Here is a 26,593-nt window from a genome sequence, read left to right on the forward strand (position 1 = left end):
AAAGACTCTCGAATCATATCTTAGAGTATTCTCCTTCCACCATGGAAGGTTAGAGATCCCTTGTTGTGCATTCATATGCCTACATGACTAGATAGCTTGACCCCAACAATGTTGTGGACACTCCAATGGAATGCCGTTGACATAATCAAAGATCAAGGACCTAACCATTAGACATCAATGATGCCTCAGGTCAAAGGACTACTTTGCATATTGCAACTATCGAGTTCTCACATGACATGTATGTTCGAACTCTCGTTTGATCGTTGTTCAGTGTACTCGATTACTCTTTCGAGCACCTATGTGTTTTCCTTAGTGTCCAACACCAAATGACTTGAGACTAGTTCATACTCACGCTTGAGTCGACATAACAAATACTAACCTTAGCGGATTGTTAATGCCCAATTGGCAATCCTATGGCTAGGAACGTTTTAGGAATAAACATAAGAGAAAGGTCTCGTTAATTTAACTAACTTAAATCACTTGTCTCTTAGATCAAATACATTCCTTGGATTCCCTTATTGCTTAAACCCAAGATACTATAAATAGTGATTAACAATAAGCTTTGCCCTCTATTAAACATATAAAAGTTTAACACAATAAGTATTCCAAAAAGCTATTACATCAAATGAGTGGCTTTGTGGGCATACTTCCAACAATCTCCCACTTGCACTCAAAGCCATCTTCCCATGTATCTAATACCCATCTTTTCCATATGACGGTCAAGCTGGATTTGAGACATTGGCTTTGTCAGTGGATCTGCTACGTTATCGGCTGAAGCAACTTTGAGGATGTTGATTTTCCCCTCGGCAGCATATCTTCTAATGATATTAAAGCGCCTGTCAAAATGCTTGTTCTTTTGATGTGCCTTAGGTTCCTTGGCTTGAGCTATCGCCCCATTATTATCACAGTACAAAGTTACTGGTGATGTAATGGTTGGAACCACTCCAAATTCAGTAATGAACTTTTTCATCCAGAACGCTTCTTTGCCGGCTTCAGCTGCAGCGACATATTCAGCCTCTGTCGTGGAATCGGCAATTACACTTTGTTTCTTGCTTTTCCAGCTGACAGCCCCACCATTCAGAGTGAATACATATCCGGAGTTGGAACTTCTATCATCGACGTCAGATTGGAAATCTGCGTCTGTATAGCCTTCCACTCGCAACTCTGTCGCTCCTCCATAAACGAGGAACATGTCCTTAGTTCTTCTTAAGTACTTAAGGACCGTCTTGACAGCTGCCCAGTGTTCTGATCCTGGGTTAAATTGATATCGACTAGTAATGCTCAAAGCATATGCGATATCAGGCCTTGTGCATATCATGGCATACATAAGACTTCCTATGGCGGAAGCATAAGGAATCATATTCATATGTCGTATCTTTTCAGGAGTCTTAGGTCCCATGGACTTAGAAAGATGAATTCCATGTCCTACAGGAAGAATACCTTTCTTAGATTGCTCCATCTGGAACCTACTTAGCACCTTATCAATGTACATAGATTGGGATAATCCAATTAATTTTCTGGATCTATCACGATAGAGCTTTATCCCAAGTACATAAGATGCATCTCCTAAATCTTTCATGTGGAAGGTTTTGGACAACCACACTTTTACAGAAGAAAGTACTGCAGTGTCATTCCCGAATAGTATTATGTCATCTACATATAACACTAGGAATACAACTGCTTCCCCAACGACTTTTTGATAAACACAATTGTCGTCTTCGTTTTGAGTAAAACCAAACGATTTGATTTCAGTATCAAAACGAATGTTCCAGCTCCTAGAGGCTTGCTTAAGTCCATAAATGGACCTCTGAAGCTTGCATACCTTAGTCTTTTCAGACTTGGACACGAAACCTTCGGGTTGAGCCATATAAAGCTCTTTCTCTAGGTAGCCGTTCAGAAAGGCTGTCTTCACGTCCATTTGCCAGATTTCATAATCATGGTACGCAGCTATAGCAAGCAAAATTTGAATGGACTTAATCATGGCTACAGGAGAGAAAGTTTCTTCATAGTCAATCCCTTCTCATTGCCTGTAACCCTTGGCTACAAGTCTAGCCTTATAAGTCTCCACGTTCCCATCAACGCCTATCTTCCTCTTGAAGACCCATTTGTTTCCAACAGGTACTATACCTTCTGGAGGGTCTACAAGAGTCCAGACCTGATTTTGATACATGGAATCCATCTCGGATTTCATGGCCTCATGCCATCTCTTTGAATCAATGTCGGACATTGCTTCAGTGTAGTCCCTAGGGTCCTCCTTTGTGTCATTGTCACCTAGAAGGTGCAATTCCGCAAATTCATTGTCTAAGCCATACCTCTTAGGTGGCTTACTAACCCGTTCAGATCTACGTGGAGCTAGGGGTTCAGGAACAGGGTTGTCAACATGTCGTGTGCTTGTTTGTGGTTCATCATTAATCTCATTAATTTCCATCGTTTTACTTATAGTTCCTTTGAGAACAAATTGTTCCTCAAGAAACATAGCAGTTCTGGCGACAAAGACTTTCTGGTCGTCAGGATGGTAGAACTCATATCCCATAGTTTCTCTAGGATATCCCACAAAATAGCACCTTACTGATCTCGCTTCAAGCTTAGTAGCTTCAAGCTTCTTGACATATGCTTCTGATAGGAGCATATTCATGCGACTTAAATGGCTTGTACTCGTACATTTACGTTATGTTTCTTTAGTTATTTTAGTCCTTTATGCTTCTTTTGTGTGTTTTCAGGATCGAAAGACGTGTTTGACGAAAGGATGCATTGTGGAGTGTTTTGGGGCCTTTTGGAGCACTATTGGGCTAAGGATGGATAGCTTATGCTTGGAGCCCAAGTGTTGGATGAAATTGAAGGCCTTGTATGCACTTGAGGACACAAAACAATGGCCCTAACCCAATTACATAACACCTCGCCATGGGCTTAACACAAACACCATTCCTTGCCATGCAAGGGGGAGCAATTTGGGTCCATTTCATGCACTTAAAACCTAGCCCAATTACATACCATTGCAGCCAAATCCATTCTTTGACATGCACATTCACCACCAATTCAACCACATGCACTTATTCCTCCATCATTGCACAACATTGCAGCCACATGCACCAAAAACACCTAATGCCGTGCACTTCCCTTGCCATTTTCAGCCATCACACTTCATCATTGCAGCCACCATTCACCCTAGTTGTCAATCAAATACTTTCCCATTGTATAATACATCCACATGCATCTTTAACCAACAAACAAATCAGCCACAACACTCAAACACACTCAATGCCGTGGGGTACCATGCAATTCCAGCAATTCCAGCTTTCCAACCTAGCCACATTCACATGCATTCACTCATAATCATTCACCAAACTTGCAGCCACATTTCCACCTATTCCTAGCTGTCATGTTCCCTCTCATTTACCTATAAATAAGCATGCATTGCAGCCACAATTGATTCATTCCATTCACAACACAACACACAACACAAACACACATCCATAGTCGTGCATATCCTTCCATTTCTGTGCAGTTTTTCTCCTCCATTCCAGCCACTATCCAACCACTTCCCATCCCTCCAAAACACTTCACATAATCCCCAAAGCTCACCTTAGACCTTGTGCTATAACAACGAGGAAGAAAAGAGTGCCTAAACGTTCATACAATTCAAGTTTGAGTTGTTGGAATGTTTAGGTGATTCTTTGATTTCAATGTTTCATTTTAATTCTCTTTGTTTTGTACGTATGAGGAATGAAAGAGAAGAGTGCCTAAACGTTCATACAATTCAAGTTTGAGTTGTTGGAATGTTTAGGTGTTTCTTTGATTTCAAAGTTATGAGGAACTAAACCCCCTTTAGCTAGGGGGTGATTCGAAACTATGTTTACATTTGCAATATGAATTGATTAACTTTCGTTGGAATTTCATAAGTTGTGGATTCAATTCGTTTAACCGTTTGATTGATAACTTATTTATGTACGTTTATTAAGAATGCGCGCTTAATTTTCATGCATGAATATGACGCTAGAATATAAGTGAGTTTCACCTAATCGTTATGAACTTATATTCACAAGTAGTGGAGGTTGCTTATAAACAATCGCGTTAAATGAATTCTTGGCACGAGTTTCATGCTCATCATAGTAACGAATGCCTCGTCAACACTTATAGTTTTCATAATGCTTAATGATCTTTGATTGTATCTTTATTGTGCTGTTCACGTAAAGGACTTTTGGAGAATGTTGTGAATTGCGTTGCGCAAACCCATCCAATTCATTAACTTAAGGAAAACTTGACGGTTAATTTAAGCGGACCTAATTAACCCGGAGTGTTGAGTTTCATAATTTATCGAAAGACCAACTGAGAGTCAATCTTGTATGCAAGTGTAACATGTGTGAAGAAGAACCCCTTGGCTATTCCATCATCCATATTTTCATCACATACATATTTACATTTTGCCCTTAATTATATTCTGTCCATTTAATTTAATCTCATCCAAACACAATCCCCCCCCCCATCTTTTGTTAAGTCTTAATCATTCGTATTTGTTTTATTTTTATTTTTGTGTTTTCAAGTATTTGAAGTCTTGTGTACTTGTTTTGAGTTCTTGTTAAGTAAGTTAAGTGTTTTAAAAATTAGTTTTATTTATTTGAATCAAGTGTTTAGCACCCCTAGTTAATCCCCGGTTAGAACGATCCCTACTTACATCATTACTACAATTGTCACAAATAGGGTTTAGTTTGTGTGCGTATAATTCACGTATCAGCTTCACAACCCCAAATCTTAATATGCTTAAGACTTGGCTTTCTTCCATGCCATATCTCATAGGGCGTTTGTGAAACTGATTTGGAAGGTACTCTATTAAGCAAGTAAGCTGCTGTATATAGAGGGTATCCCTAGAATGTTACTGGTAGATCAGCGGAACTCATCATAGAACGAACCATGTTCATCAAGGTTCGATTTCTCCTTTCAGAAACTCCATTAAGTTGTGGAGTTCCCGGTGGAGTCCACTGTGATATTATTCCACACTCTTTGAGATAATCTAGGAACTCATTACTCAAATATTCACCCCCTCGATCTGATCTTAAGATCTTTATCTGTTTCCCAGTTTGCTTCTCAACTTCATTCTTGAATTCTTTGAACCTTTCAAAGGATTCTGACTTGTACTTCATAAGATACACATAGCCAAACCGAGAGTGATCGTCGGTGAATGTGATATAGTAGGAGAAGCCTCCTCTCGACGTAGTAGACATAGGTCCACATACGTCAGTGTGGATTAACCCTAGAATTTCAGTGGCACGCTCTCCTTTCCCAATGAATGGAGATTTGGTCATCTTCCCTTTCAAACAGCATTCACAAGTACCCATCTAGTCATTACCTAATGGGCGGACATATCCGTCTTTCGACATCTTGCGAATCTTTTCAAGGTTCACATGTCCAAGTTTAAGATGCCACATCCTTTCTTGGTTAACTTCTTCTCTAGCCCTTTTGGGTTTTGAGGTATTCCCGCTTTCAATACAGTGCAAACCACTATTCGTCTCTTGGTGAAAAAGTCCCTCTATCATATTACCATGAGAGATAATACGACCGTTCAAGTATAAAGTGCAACTCATTTTGTCAAACAATATTGAGTGCCCATCTCGTAAAAGCTTAGAGATAGAAATCAAATTCTTTATACATGAAGGAAAATATAAACAATTTTTAAGTTCCAAGACTTCCCCAGAGGGTAGTTTAAGCATATAGGTGCCTATTGCTTTTGCAGAGATTTTAGTGCCGTTCCCAACTCGCACAACTATCTCCCCATTGCGCAGTGTCTTGCTCTCTGCTAGTCCCTGCATCGTATTACAGATATGTTGACTAGCGCCTGAATCAAATATCTAGGAATTGGAGCTCACTGTAAAAGCACTTTCTATGACCGAAATAGTCTCTTCAAAAGTTCGTGTCATAAGGCTCGCAATGCGCACCCTGTATTTCTTCTTCCAACGTTCATCCTTTCCACAATGAAAGCATGCTCCTTTGGATTTCTTTGCCTTCTTCTTATGTAACCTTTTCCTTATTTTTGCATTCTCACTCCCACTGTCCTTTTTGAAACATTTTTCAAATTTACAGCACATGTCAATCATCTCGTTAAAAGTATGATCGAATCTATTCACTTTATAGTTTACAATAAACTTAGTGAAATCATCCGAGAGATATGCAAGGAAAAAGTCTTGGGCCATTTTGTCAAGTATAATGGTGGGTAGTATTTTAGGCATGTCGTTAACTACATAACATAACAGAAATCGTATTAGATTGTTGATTAACTACTTGATTGGGTCTTGAATCAAATAGTACCACCCACTATTTTTGGCAAATTCCATATCCCTCAATAGAATCCAAGAGTTATGTTGAACTCTTAGCGGGGTATGGGAGACTCACCATTACCAAGCCCACCTCACGATGATACGATATCGGTTAGCAAAAATAATGATGAGAGAATAACACTTTACTCATTTACAACTCTTGTAATTACCCATCTAGTTTTGCCTCTAGAGAATGTGGCCTCACGATGATACGATATCGGCACCATTGCACTTAGTTAAGTTATTCCCACCATGCTTAGTTCATGAAGGGGTTCAAGAATAGCCTCACAATGATATGATATCGGCCATCCTCGTTGCCTACACTTACCTCATCATATGTTTATGAACTCCTCCTGAGTGTAAGCATGCACTTTGTACTCCCCCATGATAGGGTGAAGCCGGTGTACAAGTCACAAACGATTGGAGCCCACCACGGTGGAAGGCCTACGAAGAAATGTTCAAAACATCTCTCGTTTATCAACTTAATATTCGTTTGTTGAGGGAGTAGTTTTGGGCTACATCAAAATCATTTTAATCATATTAAAAGAACATGGCCCTATCATAACTATTGGTCCAAGTTAATATGATTTAGTAGCATATAATACTCCCACTGTTTCGTTGAAACACGCGAGACTATATGGAACTACTAACGAACGCATTGCATCCTCATATGGACTATATAGTCATATTAGGTTTTAGGATGATTATGAACCGTTTGATTTGATCCAACACGAGCCTTGTGTTGGACCTTGGGTTTAAGGTAGATAGTTGTTGATTTTAGTTACGCGTTTAATCCAATTAAACCATTATTTCCTATTGGGCATTGGACCCAACTATTCCAATTTGCATACATATAAACAAAGAGGAATACATGAAATAATAAGAAGGGCTTATGCCCTTTTACAACACAAATAATGGGCTTATGCCCTTTACAACAAATTGAAGGACTTATGCCCAATACAACAACTTGAATTAATCAAATTACATTCAAATCTACATTACTTAAAACCCAAGCATTCATAATGTAAATCGGCCAATCACATAGCTCAATTATCGAGGCCTTTGGTTCATAATCACCCTTTTCTTAATTAACTAAACTAACTAAGAAAGCAACTTTAAACAATTGGTTTTTGGATCCATAGAATTGATTTAAATGGAACTAAATATAATGAAAATCAAATTCTCATTAAAGAGACAAAACAATTTTTGTTCTCATTTTGTTTTGGGCCAAAAACAATGACCACAACAATTTGGGTCACTTTGTTAAAACAAAAACTTTTGGGGTCAAAATGCAAATACACAAAAGTATCAAAACTTTATATAATTGCACAAAAGTCCCTCCAACACCTTTTACCAAAGGTGGCCGGCCATAGTGTTGAAAAATTGAAAAAATCTAAAGTTTTGTAAGTGGTTTTTGGTAGGTAAGACAAAGGTGACTTTGATGGTTTGTAAGAAAATGTTTTTTATAAAACTTTAAAATTCTTTTAGTCACATCTCACCAATAACTATCACCCACCATTTGAAAAACAAAACTTTATGAAAAACATAAAACTTTTGAATCAAAACTTCAAAACTTTTTGTTCTTGGTAAGAACTTCAAGAAATATGAAGAACATACATGAAAACTCATAATAGCTCCATGGATGTTATCTTTCACCAAAAACTCAAATTTTCACAACTCAAAAGAGGGTTAATATCCTAGGGTACTTAGGGGTTCCAAAAAGCACTTTAAAACCATTTTAACAAGCCTAACATGAACCCAAAAAATCACCCTTTGGATTTGGCCGAAAATCCCAAAATACTTGGCACCAAAGTTTAGTTCCAATATTCATGCTTATATGAACTACATCTACAACATTTGAGATGCTAAATTTTCAAACAAAATTTATATTCAAAGCAAGAACAAAGCTTGTAACATTTACAACATTTAAATCACATATTATGAAAAATCACAAAACCCAAAAGGATCCACCATAAACTAGGCCTAGGCTCTGATACCACTTGAAGGAAAATTTATGTCCTAGCTAAGAACATGTAAAGAACATTTGAATACATAGGCAAACTATTAACAAATTAAAGTAGGCATGCATCCAAAAACAATTCATAAAACCCATGACTTTCAAAGCCTAGTATATGGTGAACCATAAGACTCTTTAACAATATTAAAGAGAATAAGAATTTAGAGATTCTTTACCCTTGAAGCTCATCCTTGATTGCACAAGGGATTCACCCAAGTGGAGGGCCTTCAAGTCACCTCCTTGCTCCTTGGATCTTCCTTGTGATTTCCTCCCTTTTAGTGCTCCTTTTCTTCTTTGAGGATTTGAGGATTTGTTCTCCAAAACACCAAAGGTTTGGTGTCTCTAAGTCTCCACACCAAAGATGTAGTGTAAAGATGAAATGGATGACTTAGGGAAGAATAGATTGCTAGATGTTCCTCCCCTAAGTGGCCGGCCTCTATGTAGAAAATGAGAGAATATGTTTCACCCAAATTCAATTAGAAAACCCTAATGTGAAACAAAGCTATAATGTTGATTTTATACTTCATTTCATGTGAGTGGCAAACTTGTAATTAATACAAGTTTGCTACCCCTCACCCTTATGGCCGGCCATATGTTGTTATTGGGCTTAATTGCCCATTTTGTTTTAGTTGTCATACAACTTAAACATAATGGGCCTTGTGAACCAAAACGTTTTTGTGCCCCGAAGCCCAAAACTAACTTAAACGCCCAATACGAACGTTTCGTATAATTAATTAACTATTTAATTAATCTTGACCATTCTTCAATTAAACCATTTAATTGCTTATCCATTTCATATAATTTCTTCACTTATATCCTTACTCGGTGTACGATCCATTAGGTTCCAATTAGCGAGGTAGTGGGCGATGTTACTCTTAACGATCGATTGTGAATTGAAACCACATTTCAATTCTCCCTTAAAATTAGTGTTTGCTAATCTTTAGGGCTTCCACAAACCATGGGTGACGCCTAGCAACATGTCATGGTTACCCAAGCTAAGTAGAAGTGGTTGGAGAACCTATCCAGTTACAACTACAATGCAATACGGTCCTTCTCTAATACAATCCTCTTAATCACATTGTTTAAGTGATAGTTTGTTTCATGTCTACTATCCAATGTGATACTTCTCTATATGATTCAATTGAATAAGATTTGGAACAAGCTTCCTTAGTCATATTCATATGCTTTGGCCAAAGACTCTCGAATCATATCTTAGAGTATTCTCCTTCCACCATGGAAGGTTAGAGATCCCTTGTTGTGCATTCATATGCCTACATGACTAGATAGCTTGACCCAACAATGCCGTGGACACTCCAATGGAATGCCGTTGACATAATCAAAGATCAAGGACCTAACCATTAGACATCAATGATGCCTCAGGTCAAAGGACTACTTTGCATATTGCAACTATCGAGTTCTCACATGACATGTATGTTCAAACTCTCGTTTGATCGTTGTTCAGTGTACTCGATTACTCTTTCGAGCACCTATGTGTTTGCCTTAGTGTCCAACACCAAATGACTTGAGACTAGTTCATACTCACGCTTGAGTCGACATAACACATACTAACCTTAGCGGATTGTCAATGCCCAATTGGCAATCCTATGGCTAGGAACGTTTTAGGAATGAACATAAGAGAAAGGTCTCGTTAATTTAACTAACTTAAATCACTTGTCTCTTAGATCAAATACATTCCTTGGATTCCCTTATTGCTTAACCACAAGATACTATAAATAGTGATTAACAATAAGCTTTGCCCTCTATTAAACATATAAAAGTTTAACACAATAAGTATTCCAAAAAGCTATTACATCAAATGAGTGGCTTTGTGGGCATACTTCCAACAATATATTATATGAGCAAAAGTGCTATTGTTCTGTCATTCAAACCGAAAAACCTTTCTTGAGTAATCATGTATTAATATTTTTCTTATCACTTTGCCATTGTCCACTACTACACCGAAATTTTTGTAACATTGAAATTGTGATGCATCATCATTTGAAATCATCCCTATTATTATATTAGGTATAAGCCATACTATAATAAGGTTTTCTTAGTTGATTTTCGGGTTGCCCCCACTAGAAGAAATTTCTAGCTCCGTCCCTGCTGTGACAACATGATTCTTCAACTTTCTGCCATCAATAATGTAAAAATGGCGAAGTGTATGTATGTAGAAAGAATAGATTCTCAACTATTCATTATTGAAAATATTACAACCCTAATATATAAACTAGCACTGGCCTTCACAAGGCAAGTTTACAAAACATAACCTAATCAAGATCCTATAATCAAGCTCCATAGTCAACGTGCTATACAAGGCAAACAACCCTAGAATGAATCAAAGAATATTTACAATTAATACAAGAATTTCAACACTCCCCCTCAAGTTGGAGCATGAATGTTTTGGATGCCCAACTTGCTGAGAAGAGAATGAAACGTTGCCTTTCCTAATGCTTTTGTAAATATGTCGGCCAACTGATGCTTTGAAGGTGTGAACCTTGTTGCAATCATTCCTGAATGTAACTTTTCTCGGACCAAGTGACAATCTAATTCGATATGTTTAGTTCGCTCGTGGAATACTGGATTAGTTGCAATGTGTAAAGCTGCCTTATTGTCACAGTAAACATGAGCTGGAGCTGCATGGGAGACCTGTAAATCTTGTAACAGATAACGAAGCCATGTAAGTTCACAAGTGATTGCAGCCATTGATCTATATTCTGCCTCTGCAGACGATCGTGAAACCGTATGTTGTTTTTTAGTCTTCCAGGAGATAAGTGATTTCCCCAAAAACACACAATAACCTATCACAGACCTTCTAGTCGTTAGACATGATGCCCATAAAGCATCACAGTAACCACTCAATTGTAATGCATCTGTAGATGGAAAAAATAGACCTTGTCCTAGAGTCCCTTTGAGGTATTTCAAGACTCGTATAGCAGCTTCAAGATGAGGCTTGCGTGGTTGGTTCATGAACTGGCTAAGATTTTGGACAGAAAATGTGATATCTGGCCTTGTTATGGTGAGGTAAATGAGTCGTCCCACGATCCTTCTATATCTGGTTGGATCCTTCAATAATTCACCATCCGTTGGCCTTAACTTCAAGTCTTGTTCCATGGGAAAATCCACCGGACATGCCCCTAATAGTCCAACATCGTCCAGTATGTCCAAAATATATTTCCTTTGTGAGATAGAAATGCCTTGTTGTGAACGAGCCACTTCGATCCCAAGAAAATATTTGAGAGGTCCGAGGTCCTTAATACGAAACTGATGATGAAGAAATTGTTTTAAACGTTGAATAGCCTCATGGTTGTTCCCTGTAATGATCATGTCATCAACATAGATAAGAACCACTGTAATTGAATGCGCAGTAGTGCAGGTGAACAATGAGTAGTGTGCAGTTGATTGTTTGAACCCCACGAGTTGAATGGCTTGAGAAAACTTTGAAAACCATTGACGGGAAGCCTACTTTAAGCCATAAAGGGATTTATGGAGTCGACAAACCAAGTTCTCCCCCTGTCGACGAAGTCCAGGAGGTGGAGACATGAAAACTTCTTCGTCCAAATCACCATGGAGAAAAGCATTCTGGACATCGAGCTGGTGGAGGGGCCAGTGGCGTTGAGCAGCCACGGCTAATAAACAACGAACAGTGGTAAGTTTGGCCACGGGTGCAAATGTTTCAGAATAGTCTAGGCCTTCAATTTGCGTGTAACCTTTGGCAACCAAACGCGCTTTATAGCGCTCGATGGAGCCATCAAAGCGATGTTTGATCTTGTAAACCCACTTGCTGCCGATAACACGTTTTCCAGGAGGCAGGGAAGTGAGTGTCCAGGTATGATTTTGTTCAAGTGCAGCAAGTTCAAACTGCATGGCAGCTTGCCAATGAGGATCAAGGTTGGCTTGGGCAAAAGAAGTAGGTTCGATGCTACGAGTGATGTTATTGACAAACACTTGGTGAGATGGTGATAAATGTGAAGAAGAGAGATAATGAGAGAGGGGATAGCGAGTACCTGACCGCGAAGAAGAAGTGGACGTGGAAGGCGACGTGGTGACCTGTGAACAGTCATAATCCTTCAATAAGACAGAAGGTTGCTTGGGGCGGAGGCCGCGACCAAGGGCAGGTGGTGGTAGGATAGAGTTGACAGGGCGTGGAGAAGGAAGAGAAGATGAGGGCGACATAGGTGATGGTGGCGACACAGGTGATGGTGGAAAAGGGACGACAGGTACGGCAGGTGAAGGAGGAGAAGTGGTTGGACTAGGGATGGTGGGAGAGGAGGATTCTTGTGGAAAGGTGGAAGAATCTGAGATGGTATCGGTGAGGGGAAGAGGAACGACGGGCACAACTTCATCAGGTTGGGTGTCGGGAGGATGATGAGCAAAAGGGAAGATGTGTTCATGAAAAACCACATCACGACTAGTAAAAATTTGATGAGTGTGAAGATTGTAGAGACGATACCCCTTTTGTCCAGAAGGATAACCAACAAAGAGACATTTGTGAGCCCTAGCATCAAACTTGTGTTTAGGAAAAGTGTGTGTAGCATAGCAAAGGCACCCAAAAACCCGTAAGTGCATATAAGTGGGTGGGCGTGTGTAGAGCATTTCATAGGGTGTTTTTTTGGATAAAATGATGGTGGGTGTGCGATTGATGAGATAAGTGGCAGTGAGAAGACTTTCTCCCCAAAATTTGAGGGGAAGATTTGCTTGAAAACGAAGTGCGCGACCTACATTAAGGAGGTGCCGATGTTTACGCTCCACCACCCCATTTTGTTAAGGTGTGTGCGGGCAAGTATGTTGAAAAACAGTTCCTGAGTTGGCAAAGAATGAACGCATGGATAGGAATTATGCGCCATTATCAGTGCGTACTTGTTTAACTTGACGCTGAAATTGAGTGTTGACATAAACAAAAAATAGTTTGATTTTCTCTTGTGTTTCAGATTTTAAATTCATGAGAAAAAGCCAAGTAAATCGGGAGTAATCGTCAACTATGGTTAAGAAGTATCTAGCACCTGATGAAGAGGGCAAACGATGCGGACCCCAAATATCACAATGTATTAACTCGAAAGGTTGTAGATTAGAAGTAGAACTTAAGGAAAAAGTTAACCTTGTTTGTTTGGCTACTGGACAGACATCACAATGAGAATCAAAATTAAAAGAAATATCAGGAATGGAACTAGATAAAACACGGGCTGGACCAGTGGAAAGATGTCCAAGGCGTTGGTGCCAGACGTTGGATGGTGCGGATGCAGAAGCAGCAACGACCCCAGGCTTATTCTGTCGAAAGACGAAGTCTTCTTTGATCGGGACTAGGTAATACAGGCCATCACGCTCCTTCCCCAATCCAATCATCTTCTTCGTTGCCAAATCCTGTAAGAGATAAAAAGTAGGGAAGAAAATGATCAAACAATTTAATCCCCGAGTAACTTTGCTAACTGACATCAAGTTAACTCGAAAACCAGGGACACAAAGGACATCTTTTAGGTCTAAATTTGGAGTGAGTTTGATTGAACCAAGACAAGAAATTGGTGCTTGTGACCCATTTGGCAGATTGACGGAGGAAGAATGTGGGCTCCTTTTGTCGTTTAAATTGGAAGAAGAAGAAATGTGATCTGTAGCACCACTGTCAATAATCCAAGAATCGGGATTGTTTGTGGAAAAAGAATAGCATCGTGTATTAGGTATACCTGCTGCATTTGCAAAAATCTGATTTTTACCATCACCACGAAGAATAGCTTTGATTTGGTTGATCTCGTCCACTGTGAATTTCAAATCAACAGGTTCTTTGGTAGTGCTCGACTTGGCTTCTTCTTTGTGGGCATTATTGGCTGCTGCGCGCCTGGTTTTGTTTGGAGGCTTTACGTCCTTCCCGTGAAACTTGTGGCCAGGAGGAAAGCCGTGAAGGTAGAAACAGTAATCAACTGTATGAGTATTTCCATCGCAGTAAGTACAATGAAAATCTTTACCAGTGTTTGCCTTGCCACCATTGTTCGGCTTGCGAGACTGCTTATCCCAGGTGGTCTTGGATACGTGCATGGCATGTGTAGTGTTACTTTCACCACCTTCTGCCACCTCTCTTTGTTTTTCTTCTTGTAAAGTCAAAGAATATACCTTACGAATGTTTGGTAGTGGCTGCATTAAGAGGATTTGTCCACGAACAGCCGAATAAGAGTCATCCAATCCCATGAGAAATTGAATAACCTGTTCCTGTTGTTCTCTTTCATTGATCGTTTTCATCGTTCCACATGTGCAGGCTGGAATTGTATTGTAGAACGCTAGTTCATCCCAAAGTCCTTTGAGTTTGGTATAGTATGCCAATATGGACTGTTGACGCTGTCGATGTTCAATGATCTCTCTTTTAATTTGAAAATTGCGAGAAACATTTCCTTGCGAGAAACGTTCCTTCAAATCCTCCCATATCTTAGAGGGTGAATCCGTGTATAGGACGCTGCTCATCAAATCATTACCAACAGAACTAACGACCCATGAGAGAACCATATCATTGCATCGTTTCCAAAGGGAATATTTGGCGTCGGTTTTTGGCGGGGCTTCTATCGAACCATCCACAAAACCGAGCTTGTTCTTGGCGCTGAGGCTGATTGTCATCGCACGACTCCATGTGGAATAATTGTCACCATCCAGTGGTTTGGAAACAAGGTGTAGACTCGGGTGATCCGAGTGATGGATGTAGAATGGATCAGTGATGTCCATTATTGTTGTGAGTTGTGGTTTGTGTTTAGGAGTTTCTTCGTCACTCATGATGAACAACGAGATCAAGCGGAAGCGTTTCAGGCACCAGGAAGGTGCTCTGATGTCATGTAAAAATGGCGAAGTGTATGTATGTAGAAAGAATAGATTCTCAACTATTCATTATTGAAAATATTACAACCCTAATATATAAACTAGCACTGGCCTTCACAAGGCAAGTTTACAAAACATAACCTAATCAAGATCATATAATCAAGCTTCATAGTCAACGTGCTATACAAGGCAAACAACCCTAGAATGAATCAAAGAATATTTACAATTAATACAAGAATTTCAACAAATAATAGTCACCTCATCATCACCAAATAGAAGAAAATAACCATGGTGCATCATTGTCTCACACTGAGTAATTTTTCATCTAATCCTCGTACTAGCATCACCTCTTTAATGTGCCTAGTACCATTCTTTGTCTCAATAACTAGTGTACCTTTTGCAACAGCCTGCACAATCTGCCCATTTCTTATTTTGATTCTAGTTGTCACATTCCTGTCAACATTACTGAGTACTGACTCATGAAAAGTCATGTGGTTACTGCAACCACTATCTATAAACCAGACAAGTTCATCTTTAATCACAGAAATAGAATTACAAGCAAAGAACATAGAAGTTTCTTCACCAACATCCTTTGCGTTGTGCATTTCTTGAATAGTTTTGCTTCTCCCGTCTTTAGCACTAAGTCCAAACTTGGCACACTAATGACTTTTTGGCTTCCCTTTAAACCAACACTCATCGAATGCAAGTTTCCACAGATTCTGCGACTTTCCTTATTGCCATTGTTCTTCAGAACTACATTGGTCTTCTCATTTGGTCTCACAAATGGCTTCTTCTTCAACCACACAAAAGTAGCAAACAAATGGGTGATAAAACATCGATTGTCATCACCGATTTTTTCCCTAGCATTTTGTAGGTTTTAGGTTACAAGGATCGTTTTGTAGATAGTGTTTATGAGTTGCTTCACGATAATTAGGCACAATCATTCGAGATCTAAGTCCAGGGTATGCATGAATATTAGCCAATATTTCATCTAACTCAGTGACCTCACTTTGTTGTGAACTACCCGAGAAATTCAAAGGAGGATTTGGAATAACTGGAATATTCGAAGGAGAACTACTCCAAATATCCGAAGAAGGACTCCCCGTAATATTTGAAGAAAGATTTAAGCACTGTTTCATATAGTATTGTTCCATTACGTAACTGTATAATAAAAAAAAAATCTTAAACTCTTACTCGTAAAGTCTAGTATGACTAATAACAAACTAAACCAACAATTCAATTTATCAATAATCTTATAAATAATTCAATAAACAAATGCTATAGAAGACCTCCGTCTCTGTAGCTTCGGTATGCACATGAACGCTATAAACAAATGCTATAGAAGACCGTTTGTGGTGTAGGTTTTTGAAGAAAGTTCAATGTTTATATTTCAATATTTTAACCATTAACTTTTCAAATGACACGTATATTAGTAGATATTTAGTTAAATATTAGACTTGTACTGCATCTACGGATGGATACAGGGCAGAGAAGGCTTGAGTGATGGTGCAATGTCTAAAGCTGAAATAATTATTTCTTGTAATGTTATATTGTTTATATTTTATTGGGCAAAGTTATATTAATTGTCTTAATTTATTACGTCAAATTATTTTGCTCTAAACTTGTAAAACTCTCCAATAAAAACACATTTAAAGTATCCGAGGCAAACTTTAACCACACTATTGTTTTGGTAAAGCTAACCACACTGTAAAACATGCAAGTCTCCATAGTCGTCGACTTGATCTATTGTATCTATAGATGCCAATCGGTGAAGATTATTGAGTTCAAACTTTAAACACCCGTTTTTGAGCCAATAATAAAGAAAAAAGAGCACATGAGTTAAATTGAAGGCAAAGTCTCATATAACGTCTTGAAAGGCTTTAACATCTCATTTCAAACAAGAAAAATATAAGAGGTGGCAGCATTGGCCATAAATTAGGGTTAGCACCATAGTAATACGCACGTAATATTGTATGTACTAGTTATCTATAACTTCTCTCTAACTGCTTATGATTTCTCTCATAAAATATGAAAAGGAAAGTTGTTTATAACCAGTGTATATAATGACAATAATTTCATTAAGTCCCCAACCAATTCAGAAATAATTCTGCAAGGTTTCGTATTTTGTGGTACTGAACCACTGCCATTTGATATTATAACTCAGTCCACCCATATTATAACACATGACGCTAGTAGAAAAAACAGTTTGCGCGACGAGATTTTGCGTGACGAAAAAATATATTCGTCGCGCAAAAATGGCAGGAAAGGAAAAGATATATATATTTTATGCGACGAAAGTATTCGTCACGCAAGAATACTTCGCGCGACGAATACTTATTGTCGTCACGCAAGAAAACGCAGGAAAAACCCACCAAATGTTTGCGCGACAAAAATTTCCATATATTCGTCGCACAAAGTTTCATTGACACGATCAGATGCCTTCCAACCACTCCCATTTACTGCGCATTTATGACGCGTTTTGCATGACGAATAAACCAATTTATGCTACAAAGTGTTCTGAGTGCTATATAAACACAATTTAAGAACCCTAATTTTCAAAGATTTTGTTTCAAAGGTAATGGCCGATTCGAGAGAAAGCTCTCGCGAAAGGAAAGTTGTATTGCTAGTAGAGAGGTACCGACGTAAGCAAGTGCCCTCCTGTGAAGACAAAAGTATGGCTGGTGTGTACGCCGAACTTAGGTTTGATATTGGGGGTTTGGTGCGGAGGGAATGTTTTGCTGAGTTTGAGTCTTGGAAAAAGGTGCCTGAGGAGTTGAAGAAGTCCATGCTGGGGGAGTTATCGGTAAGTTTGTATTAAATAATGTATAATTATTTTTGTTAAAAAGTAGTATTTTTAAACTATTAATTTATCGTTATTGGCATTAATATAGGTTCATTGGGATGTTGATAAAACCGATGACCTTTTCAAGAAGCATTTATGGCAGTGGAAGTTTGATGTGCTATGGGATGCAAAGCGAGGTGCTGCTACCCCGAAGGAGGAGGATTGAAGTTGAATTGTATTTTTTTTTTTTTTTTATGAAAGAAGATTTTTAGGACTTTATATTTGATTTTAATTAATTTATTTATGTTATGTGGATGACTATTAATATTTTCATTAATTATAATATGTATTTGGGATAATAAATTAGTGTTGTTAATTAATTTGGTAATGTTTAATTAGGTTTGAGTTCTTTATTTAGATTAAAATAAAATTTTACATTAGATAAAAAGAAAACGGACAAAAATAAAAATAAAAATAAAATATGCATTTTGCACGACGACAATAGTATTCGTCTTGCAAGTTGTTTACATTAATAAATTATAAAGTAAACAGAGAAAAAAAAAGTAACTTGTGCCACGAATGATATATTAGCCGCACAAAGTGTATTTGCTCGACGAACACATTATTCGTTGTGCAAAATCATTTGTCCAAAAGTTAACCTTATAAGTTGGCCCGGGGATCGATGTCTTTGGAGACATTTATGTTTGACCCGGGGATAAGTTGGCTGAGTCCCTTCATGTAAGTATTCTTCAATTGTAATTAATATCTTACGCATTCAAGTATCATGGTTATTATTTGAATCAATATTAATATTTCATGTTATATTACATAGGCAACGATGATGGAGAAGAGGCAGTTGGTTCTTTAGGAGTCCATCTCCCAACTTCCTCCCGAGACTCTGTTCAAGTCTGTGGATCCCCCCGAGGATGTGAGCTTTTAGATCCTTACAGACACCTTAGATCAGACTCTCGGGCGAAGGCCAGGAACGTATTCTAGGGCGATGGGGAATGCCTGGCGGCGAGAACCTAGAGCCTCTTCATCCTCGCAGTTGAATGATGAGGTGATAGCTTTGACAACTGAGGTGGCCGACCTTAAAACTAAGCTCACCTCGTATAAGAGCCAGATGTCACTGATTGTATAGGCCTTCAGTCAGTCCAACATTTGTCTCCCCAATATCCGTCCCCCGTTGAGGTCCGAGCCCCTCCAACCCGAGCATGCCCAGAACTCCACCCCTTCAACCTCTGAGCCTATCCTCAACCCTGAGCCCTTCTTGCCCCAATCTTTCCAGCCACATGCGAACGACGACCCCGTAGATTATTCCACCTTTTTTTCTTAGTTGTTTAGTCCCTTACTTTTAAAACTTTTTCCTTGTACATACATTTTATTTTTATTTTAAATAAATTATTTTTCTCTTCATTACATTTTTTTATTTCAATTTAATTTTATTACTTTATTATAAAATTAAACCCAAAACAAAAAATATAATTTAAAAAATATATATATAATTTTTTTTTTTTTTTGCGCGACGAATAGCTTCGTCGTGCATACTTTTTTGCTATAACTCACTTTCATCACGCAAGGACAACATGTTGTAACGCAAAGTTTTTAGAGATGAATATTAGTCGTCCCAGGTTTGTATCCTGGCATTTTGTGCGATGAACATACTTGTTCCTAAAAATTTGGTGCGATGAATGAGGAACTGTCGCGCAAAGTCTTTCTTCACAATCTTTAAGCGATGGATTCTGTGCGACGAAGTTTTCGTTGTGCATACGTTTGTGTGACACTATTAAGTTTTGCGCGACCAATTTCTGTTCATCGCACTAAATGTTAAACGTGGTAGTGTGAATTGATTGATAATTATATCACATCAAATTCAATAACTTTTTTAGCACGCATAGTCAACCTAGCTAATTGGTAAAGGTACATATATATCATTTATATTATGTTTTGTAAAAATCAGCTAGCCATGTAGAGATCAACTTACTGTTCTGTCTTCTTGAATCGAAACTTTTTATTTAATTTCCTTCTGTTAAACACCTTATATAACTAGCATATTGTTGACCCTACAAACTAAATATTGGGTACAAACACATATATATCAGGAACAAATGATTAAAGAGAAATTCCACGGACTAAGAAAAACTTGGTATTTCCACGTGATGCGAGATTTATACGCACACAAATTAAACCCTCTTTTCGTCAAATTGTAGTATATGTATAAGTAGGGATCGTTCTGGACCGGGGATTAGGAGGGATTGTTAACCACTTGGATTTGAGTCAAAAACGTAAAATAACAATATGAAACACTATACTAGACTCAAAGAATGCAAAACTAAACTTTAAAACACTAAGACAAACCAAAAGACTCAAAACAACACAAACACACTCAAATCTGCCTAAAAACCACTTTCTGGGCAGATTTGAGCACAAACACAAATTTGGACGAAATTAAGTAATAACTTGACTCAAGAACGTAAAAACACAATATAAAACACTAAACTAACTTAAAGAATGTAAAACTAAACACTTAAAACATTAAAACAAACCAAAAGACTCAAACATCACCCAAAACACTCAAAACTGCCTTAAAATCACTTTCTGGGCAGTTTTGAGCACTTTGGTGAATCTGGACGAAATTGGGAAATAAAATGAATCAAAACACTTAAAAGCACAAACTAAATTGATTTCTAACTAAATTGGACATTAAAGTAAAGGGGGATTTAGATTTATACGAAAATTGAAATAACAAAACAAGTTAATAAACTAAACAGATTGTAAAACGAATTTGATGGAATGGAATGAATGGATGATAGAATGGCTAAGGGGTTCATCTCCATACATGTTATACTTGCATAATAAAATGATTTCCAATTGCATTTCAATAAACTATGATACTCAACACCCCAAGTTAACCGTGATGCACTAATTAACCTTCAAATCTTCCTAACGTTATTGAATTGGATGATGCATGCGACAATTCAAAACATTCCCCACAAGTCCTCAACATGAATGCATAGAAGAGGTACAAGCAAGAATCATTACGCTCTATGAAAATTATAAGTGTTGACGAGGCATTCGTTACTATGGATTGCATGAAACTTATGCCAAGAATTCATTTAACGCGATTGTTTATAAGCAACCTCCACTACTTGTGAATATAAGTTCATAACGATTAGGTGAAACTCACTTATATTCTAGCGTCATATTCATGCATGAAAATTAAGTGTGCACTCTCAATGAACATACATAAATAAGTTATCAATCAAACAGTTAAACGAATTGAATCCACAACTTATGAAACGCAATTAGAAGTATTCAAGTCAAAATGCAAGCATAAACATATATTCGAATCACCCCCTAACCAAGGGGGGTTTAGTTCCTCATGGTACAAAACAAAGAGAATCAAAGAAACACCTAAACATTCCAACAACTCAAACTTGAATTGTATGAACGTTTAGGCCCTCTTATCATCCATTCCTCATTCGTACAAAACAAAGAGCATTGAAATTAAACATTGAAATCAAAGAAACACCTAAACATTCCAACAACTCAAACTTGAATTGTATGAACGTTTAGGCACTCTTCTCTTCCTCTTCGTTGTGGCACAAGGTCTAAGGATAGTTTGATGGTGTGAATGGTTTGGGGAGTGGTTGGAGTGGCTGCAATGGAGGAGAAAAGTGTTTTGGTGGCTGCAATGAGGGTGTGGAGAGGTTTTGACGAATTTCTGGAATATGGAAGAGTGTATGAATGAAATGTGTATGCAATGGATGCTTATTTATAGGTGAAATGGGGGGAACATGACAGCTAGGAGGGAATGTGGCTGCATGTTTGAATGATTAAAGGATGCATGTGGGTTGGAATTGCATGTGCAATGAATATGTGGCTGCATGTGCAAGGGGACAATCTGAAAATGCATGTGAAAGCATGTGTTGGCTGCAATGATGAAATGGATGGGAGTGCATGTGGCTTAATTAATTAAAGGGAGTGCATGTGCAATGTTTTAAAGGATGGAATGCATGTGAATATGATGGAAATCTGATGGGAGATGGAATGGGATGTTTTGCATGTGAATTAAAGAGTGAATGCATGTGCAATGACAGCTAGGTTGAATATGCATGTGGAATGGCTGATTTATTTGAAGATGCATGTGCAATGAAGTGGAATGACAGCTAGGTTATGATGATGAATGCATGTGGCTGATTTAATTGAATAGGAAAGCATGTGGATTTAATGGTTTAAAGGGTGAATGCATGTGGATGCATGTGTTGATGAATGGGATTAGGAAAGGTTTAAATGTCCTAAAACTAAAGGGAACAAGGTTCCAACACTTTGGTCTTCAATTAGGTCTTCAATTTCGTCCAACACTTTGGCTCCAAGCATAAGCTATCCATCCTTAGTCCAAAAGTGCTCCAAAAGTCTCCAAAATGCATCTTTTTGCTCCTTTAGCCCTTTGGACCTACAAACACACGAAAATAGCTTAAAGTACTAAAATAACTAAAGAAACATAACGTAAATGCACGAGAACAAGCCATTTAAGTCGCATGAATATGCTCCTATCACCACGGACTAAGAAAAACTTGGTATTCACATCCCTTCATAGGATTGACTCTGTGTATTCATGCATTTATATTAACATACATCAACAAGTAAACACATCAAAGAACAAGAAGATTAAACAACCACAACACAAGAACAAAACGCACGAGCCCTAAAAAAACCCTAGCCCTCTAAGGTTTGTTTGCAGCTCGATACCTTGCAGCAAATCTATGAAACAAAGCAAGCGCATTGCTCGTCACCTCAGCCACATTCACGATCTTCCCTTTTATCGTAGCCTTTAACTTGCTCAAGTTTTTCACCGGCAGCTCATCCACACAAGTGTATGCATCAGTCAAAGCTGTGCTCACCCAAGTCTCCACGTTACTTATGTGCCAAATCAAGTCATCCCCCACAGTTTCTTGGCCAAAACGACGTAGTTCCTTGATAGACCCACTCAGTTGGTCCACACTGTCATTGATCTGTTCCAAGCAGTCTTGCACGACTTGGTATTCCCGGGCCCTGAGCTTCTTGAGCTCTCCTGCCACCTTGAGGACGTAGGCTCTGGCATACCGTGCACGGTACAGGCTCATGGACAAGGCGTATTCTGCCAGCTGCTGCGGGCTTTGGACGGTCATATTGGGCTTGATATACATGGAGAGGCAGTGGACGCATAGGTCTGGATAAAGCGTTGTCCGGCACGAGGCCTCGATGTAGGCCTGAGCATGGGAACGCCAAGGCTGATCATTAGAAAAGGATGGCTCTACAGCACTCAGAAGTAAGAAGATCGAGAGGAGCACTACGAGCAAGGAGAAGCTCAGTTTTGCCATTTTTTATTGAGATTTGGACTGAAGTTTGAGTTTGGATAGGGAGATGTGATGGAAAAAGGTGATTTTATATAGGGGAGGGAATTAGGGTTTATCACATGGGACACATGGCTAACTTAACGTGCGCTTTAAGTGCATTAAGCTTCCACAAATCTGTGCATATATGGATTATTGTATTAGATCTCTTCTCTAGGAGAGATATATGAATAGCATAAATAAATAGAATATAGTAAAATCAGATTGGATCAAGATTATGGATGACTAATTGAGAGATTATGTGTCCACCAATTGTATTATATATTTTGACATCCAAGCAAGGAACACTAAGGGAACAACGTTAAGTAATGCCTGTAAGTGATTAGGACAACCTATATCAGATTGGATTAAGATTATGGATTACTAATTGAGAGATAAGTATGTGTCTGCCAACTGTATTATATATTTTGACATGCAAGCAAGAAGCTCTTGGAAACAACATTAAGTAATGCCAGTAAGTGGCTAGGACGACCTTTGACTGCACTTGTGCTTATCCAACATTTGTAGCACTTCATGGAAAAGATCATGTGTTCGTATACATTTGTTGCCATGTGAACTTAACTATTGTTTAAAACTCAATATTTAATGTATTAAAAGACTAATTGTTCGATTTCCACATGTACTCCTCATTAATCTACCATCTTTAACTTCATTACAAGAAAAATTATGTTATGAGACGAAAAAGCTTCGTCTGTATAGAATACATTTCGTCTGTTTAATATTTCCGCGACGGAGCAACGTTGACCAAATTTCGTAGGATCAACACCGTAGTGTAAAATTTTACTCGACGGACTTTCACATCCGTCGGTTAAGTATAACTTTAGCTGACTAATCGTTCGTCGTGTAGCAGTCACATTATGCGACGGACATATCTGAAAAGACGAATAGGACCTAGTCGTCGTTTTGTATTAAAATAATATAAAAGTATACTATTCTGTCGGTTAAAGTAAGATTTACCGATTACTGTTCCGTCGGTTATGTAACTTTGATACTAAAAAATTATAAATTTATTACTTAAAAATAAAAATTTATTAATTAATAAGATAACTGCAGATAAAAAAGATATGAAATACGAAAATTAAAAAATTATATTGCAACTTAGAAAAATATATTGTCTAATTGAAACAAAATATATACAACTAAAAAAATTGTTTGTTCAAACATATTACATAAAAATAAGGGTAAATTACACAAAACTACATCAACTATGGGTCAAACCACAATATCATACCTCATGTTTTAAAAATTACAATTTCATACACTACAACATAATTGGTCTTTTGCAGCGCACAAAGGGCGCCGTAAACGGTTATTCACGACGTGAGCCCACAAGTAGTAAAAGCCCCTGTCGTAAAAGATGTTTTGTCAAATACGACGTTCCTTAGTAGCCGTGAATAATTTAAGCAAAACATGTCATAAATACTCATTAAGGCGTGCCTTGCACACCTTAATTGGTATTAGATACGGCGTTAATAGAGTGTCATAATACTGCAAAAGCAATTACGGCATACCTATATGTCGTAATTTATATTTGATACAGCGTTTGTTGAGTGTCGTAATAATGTGAAGGCAATTACGGCATACGGCATACATCGTAAAAGAAGACTACCATCAACAATTACGGCTGATTTTACATGTCGTAGTTTACATTTATTTTTAACAATTCATTTTAGATGGACCTCACTTCATAACATCTAAATTAATATTGTAAGGAGTACAATAGAAAGATAACAATAATCATCGTAAAAGCATTAAACTCTACATACTTGGATTAATTAGTAAAAATTGTCAATTACATTACAATTGGAAGTTTACAAAAAACCTGAGTTGTTTTGTTCCTCATACAACTTATGCACACCCTAAAGCTAATAGAGGAAACTAATGATGACCATAAGGCAACATCATACCAAAAAGCAATATCCCAAGCACACCCTCCTGTTCATAGAGCAACCAATTTCGTCACAAAAGAGCACCGTACCAAGAAGGAAGGGTTGAGCTAATTCTCAAATCTGGAGGACCAAAATATAAGCAACATCATACCAAAAAGCAATATCCCAAGCACACCCTCCATATTCATGGAGCAACCAATTTCATCACAAAAGAGCACCATACCATGAAGGAAGTGTTGAGCTAATTCTCAAATCTGGAGGACCAAAATATATATAGCTAGTAAGTGAGAAAAACCAAGAAATAACTAAAGTAGAAATTGATATAAATTTAGTGAACCATCACAACCAAAATTAGTGCCTTTTAATTAAGAGCTAGTCAAAGGAGATAGATTTGATTGGCCATGCAATTGTACTAAGGAGTGCATCATCGAGAAGAAAAAACTAACGTGTTGGTCAAGGTAAGTTTATCCTAGATACAAGTATCTCAAGGACCCAAACTTTCCAATGCTTTGGTCCAAGTGGCCCAAAATGCATCAAATCTTGAGGATTTGTGGATTCAATTTCAGCAAGTGCAACAACTTCACTAGTCCCTGTCCAATTTCGTAATTTTCACTTAGTCCCTTGAGGTTTGGGAGAATTATGATTTAGATTACCAGAAGAGGCATCAAGGTTGGAAGATTTAGCTTGAGGCTTGGAAGGAGTAGCATGATGGTTTGCTGAATTAGCATGGTGATTGGCTGAATCATTTGGTAAGTTTCCAGATCCTTGTTGATTTAGGAGACTGCCATTAAAGTAGACCATAATTTATGAGTTTGATGCTAATTTAATAGTTAATAATAATAATAATAATAATAAAGTGTACGAAAAATGTACTTACCGAGTTAGCATTTTTCCCCATCCATCCAACCAGTAGAGAATGGACAATATTTTTCAAATCTTCCAACTCTTTTTCCAGCATAATAACTCTCTCACGATTATATGTTTGAACACTCACTTGTGAAAGTGTTGCACCAAACCCAAGTCCCCTTACCTTACCTCTACGCTCGGGTCCAAGCGCTTTAGCAATAGCATCATTCTTAACAAAGTTTTTATCAACATCTGTTACATTCTTATTTGCTTCTTGTATTTTTTTCTACAATGAGAAAGCAAAATGTTGACTTATAAAATAAAGACTATAATACTAATGCAAATGAGTATAAATTGTTCCATTCATTACCATTGCAGTTGCAACCTCTTCGTTTAAAAATTCACCAGGTTTCCTTGTGTGCCCACGAATGTAACAGCCCGTCCCTAAAAATTATGATTTTTATAATTTTAATATGTGGAATTACAAAAATGCCCTTTGAGGCAAAGACGTTGACTTATGTGAACTGCCTTGTCATGACATGTATGGTTCGTTTTCTTTGCGT

The 26,593-nt window shown here is 37.9% G+C and overlaps 1 protein-coding gene, 1 long non-coding RNA gene and 2 pseudogenes across 2 annotated transcripts; 1 reads left to right on the top strand and 3 right to left on the bottom strand.

Moving 5' to 3' along the window:
• Positions 1–670: 670 nt before the first annotated feature.
• LOC148698618 (secreted RxLR effector protein 161 pseudogene) lies at positions 671–1,399 on the bottom strand (annotated as a pseudogene).
• A 9,472-nt stretch (positions 1,400–10,871) lies between these two features.
• On the bottom strand, positions 10,872–15,722 carry LOC137734301 (uncharacterized). The gene is made up of 7 exons (XM_088678474.1): positions 15,512–15,722; positions 15,259–15,316; positions 13,768–15,124; positions 13,441–13,686; positions 11,827–12,780; positions 11,138–11,589; positions 10,872–10,974 (listed from the first exon to the last, which is right to left on the bottom strand). The coding sequence occupies exons 1-7, from the start codon at positions 15,720–15,722 to the stop codon at positions 10,872–10,874; spliced, it is 3,381 nt and encodes a 1,126-aa protein (XP_088534600.1).
• A 2,848-nt stretch (positions 15,723–18,570) lies between these two features.
• LOC137746605 (uncharacterized) lies at positions 18,571–19,315 on the top strand. Its single transcript, XR_011069880.2, has 2 exons — positions 18,571–18,637; positions 18,732–19,315. It is a non-coding gene; the product is annotated as an uncharacterized LOC137746605 (long non-coding RNA).
• Positions 19,316–22,466: 3,151 nt separating this feature from the next.
• Positions 22,467–23,280, bottom strand: LOC137747912 (pectinesterase inhibitor 9 pseudogene; annotated as a pseudogene).
• Positions 23,281–26,593: the final 3,313 nt, after the last annotated feature.

The sequence above is a fragment of the Pyrus communis genome, chromosome 2 (genome assembly GCF_041283825.1).
Source record: "Pyrus communis isolate YQ-2024b chromosome 2, ASM4128382v1, whole genome shotgun sequence".
Taxonomy (NCBI): Eukaryota; Viridiplantae; Streptophyta; class Magnoliopsida; order Rosales; family Rosaceae; genus Pyrus; species Pyrus communis.

What these genes read in the sequence shown, in the direction of transcription:
- LOC137734301 (XM_088678474.1), bottom strand. Translation starts at nt 15,722, where the DNA reads ATGCACAACGCAAAGGATGTTGGTGAAGAAACTTCTATGTTCTTTGCT. An exon ending in GATTATATGATCTTGATTAG is followed by an intron (nt 15,125 to 15,258) that starts GTTATGTTTTGT and finishes ACATGACATCAG; the next exon opens with AGCACCTTCCTGGTGCCTGA. An exon ending in CTCATTGTGATGTCTGTCCA is followed by an intron (nt 12,781 to 13,440) that starts GTAGCCAAACAA and finishes TCTGGACAAAAG; the next exon opens with GGGTATCGTCTCTACAATCT.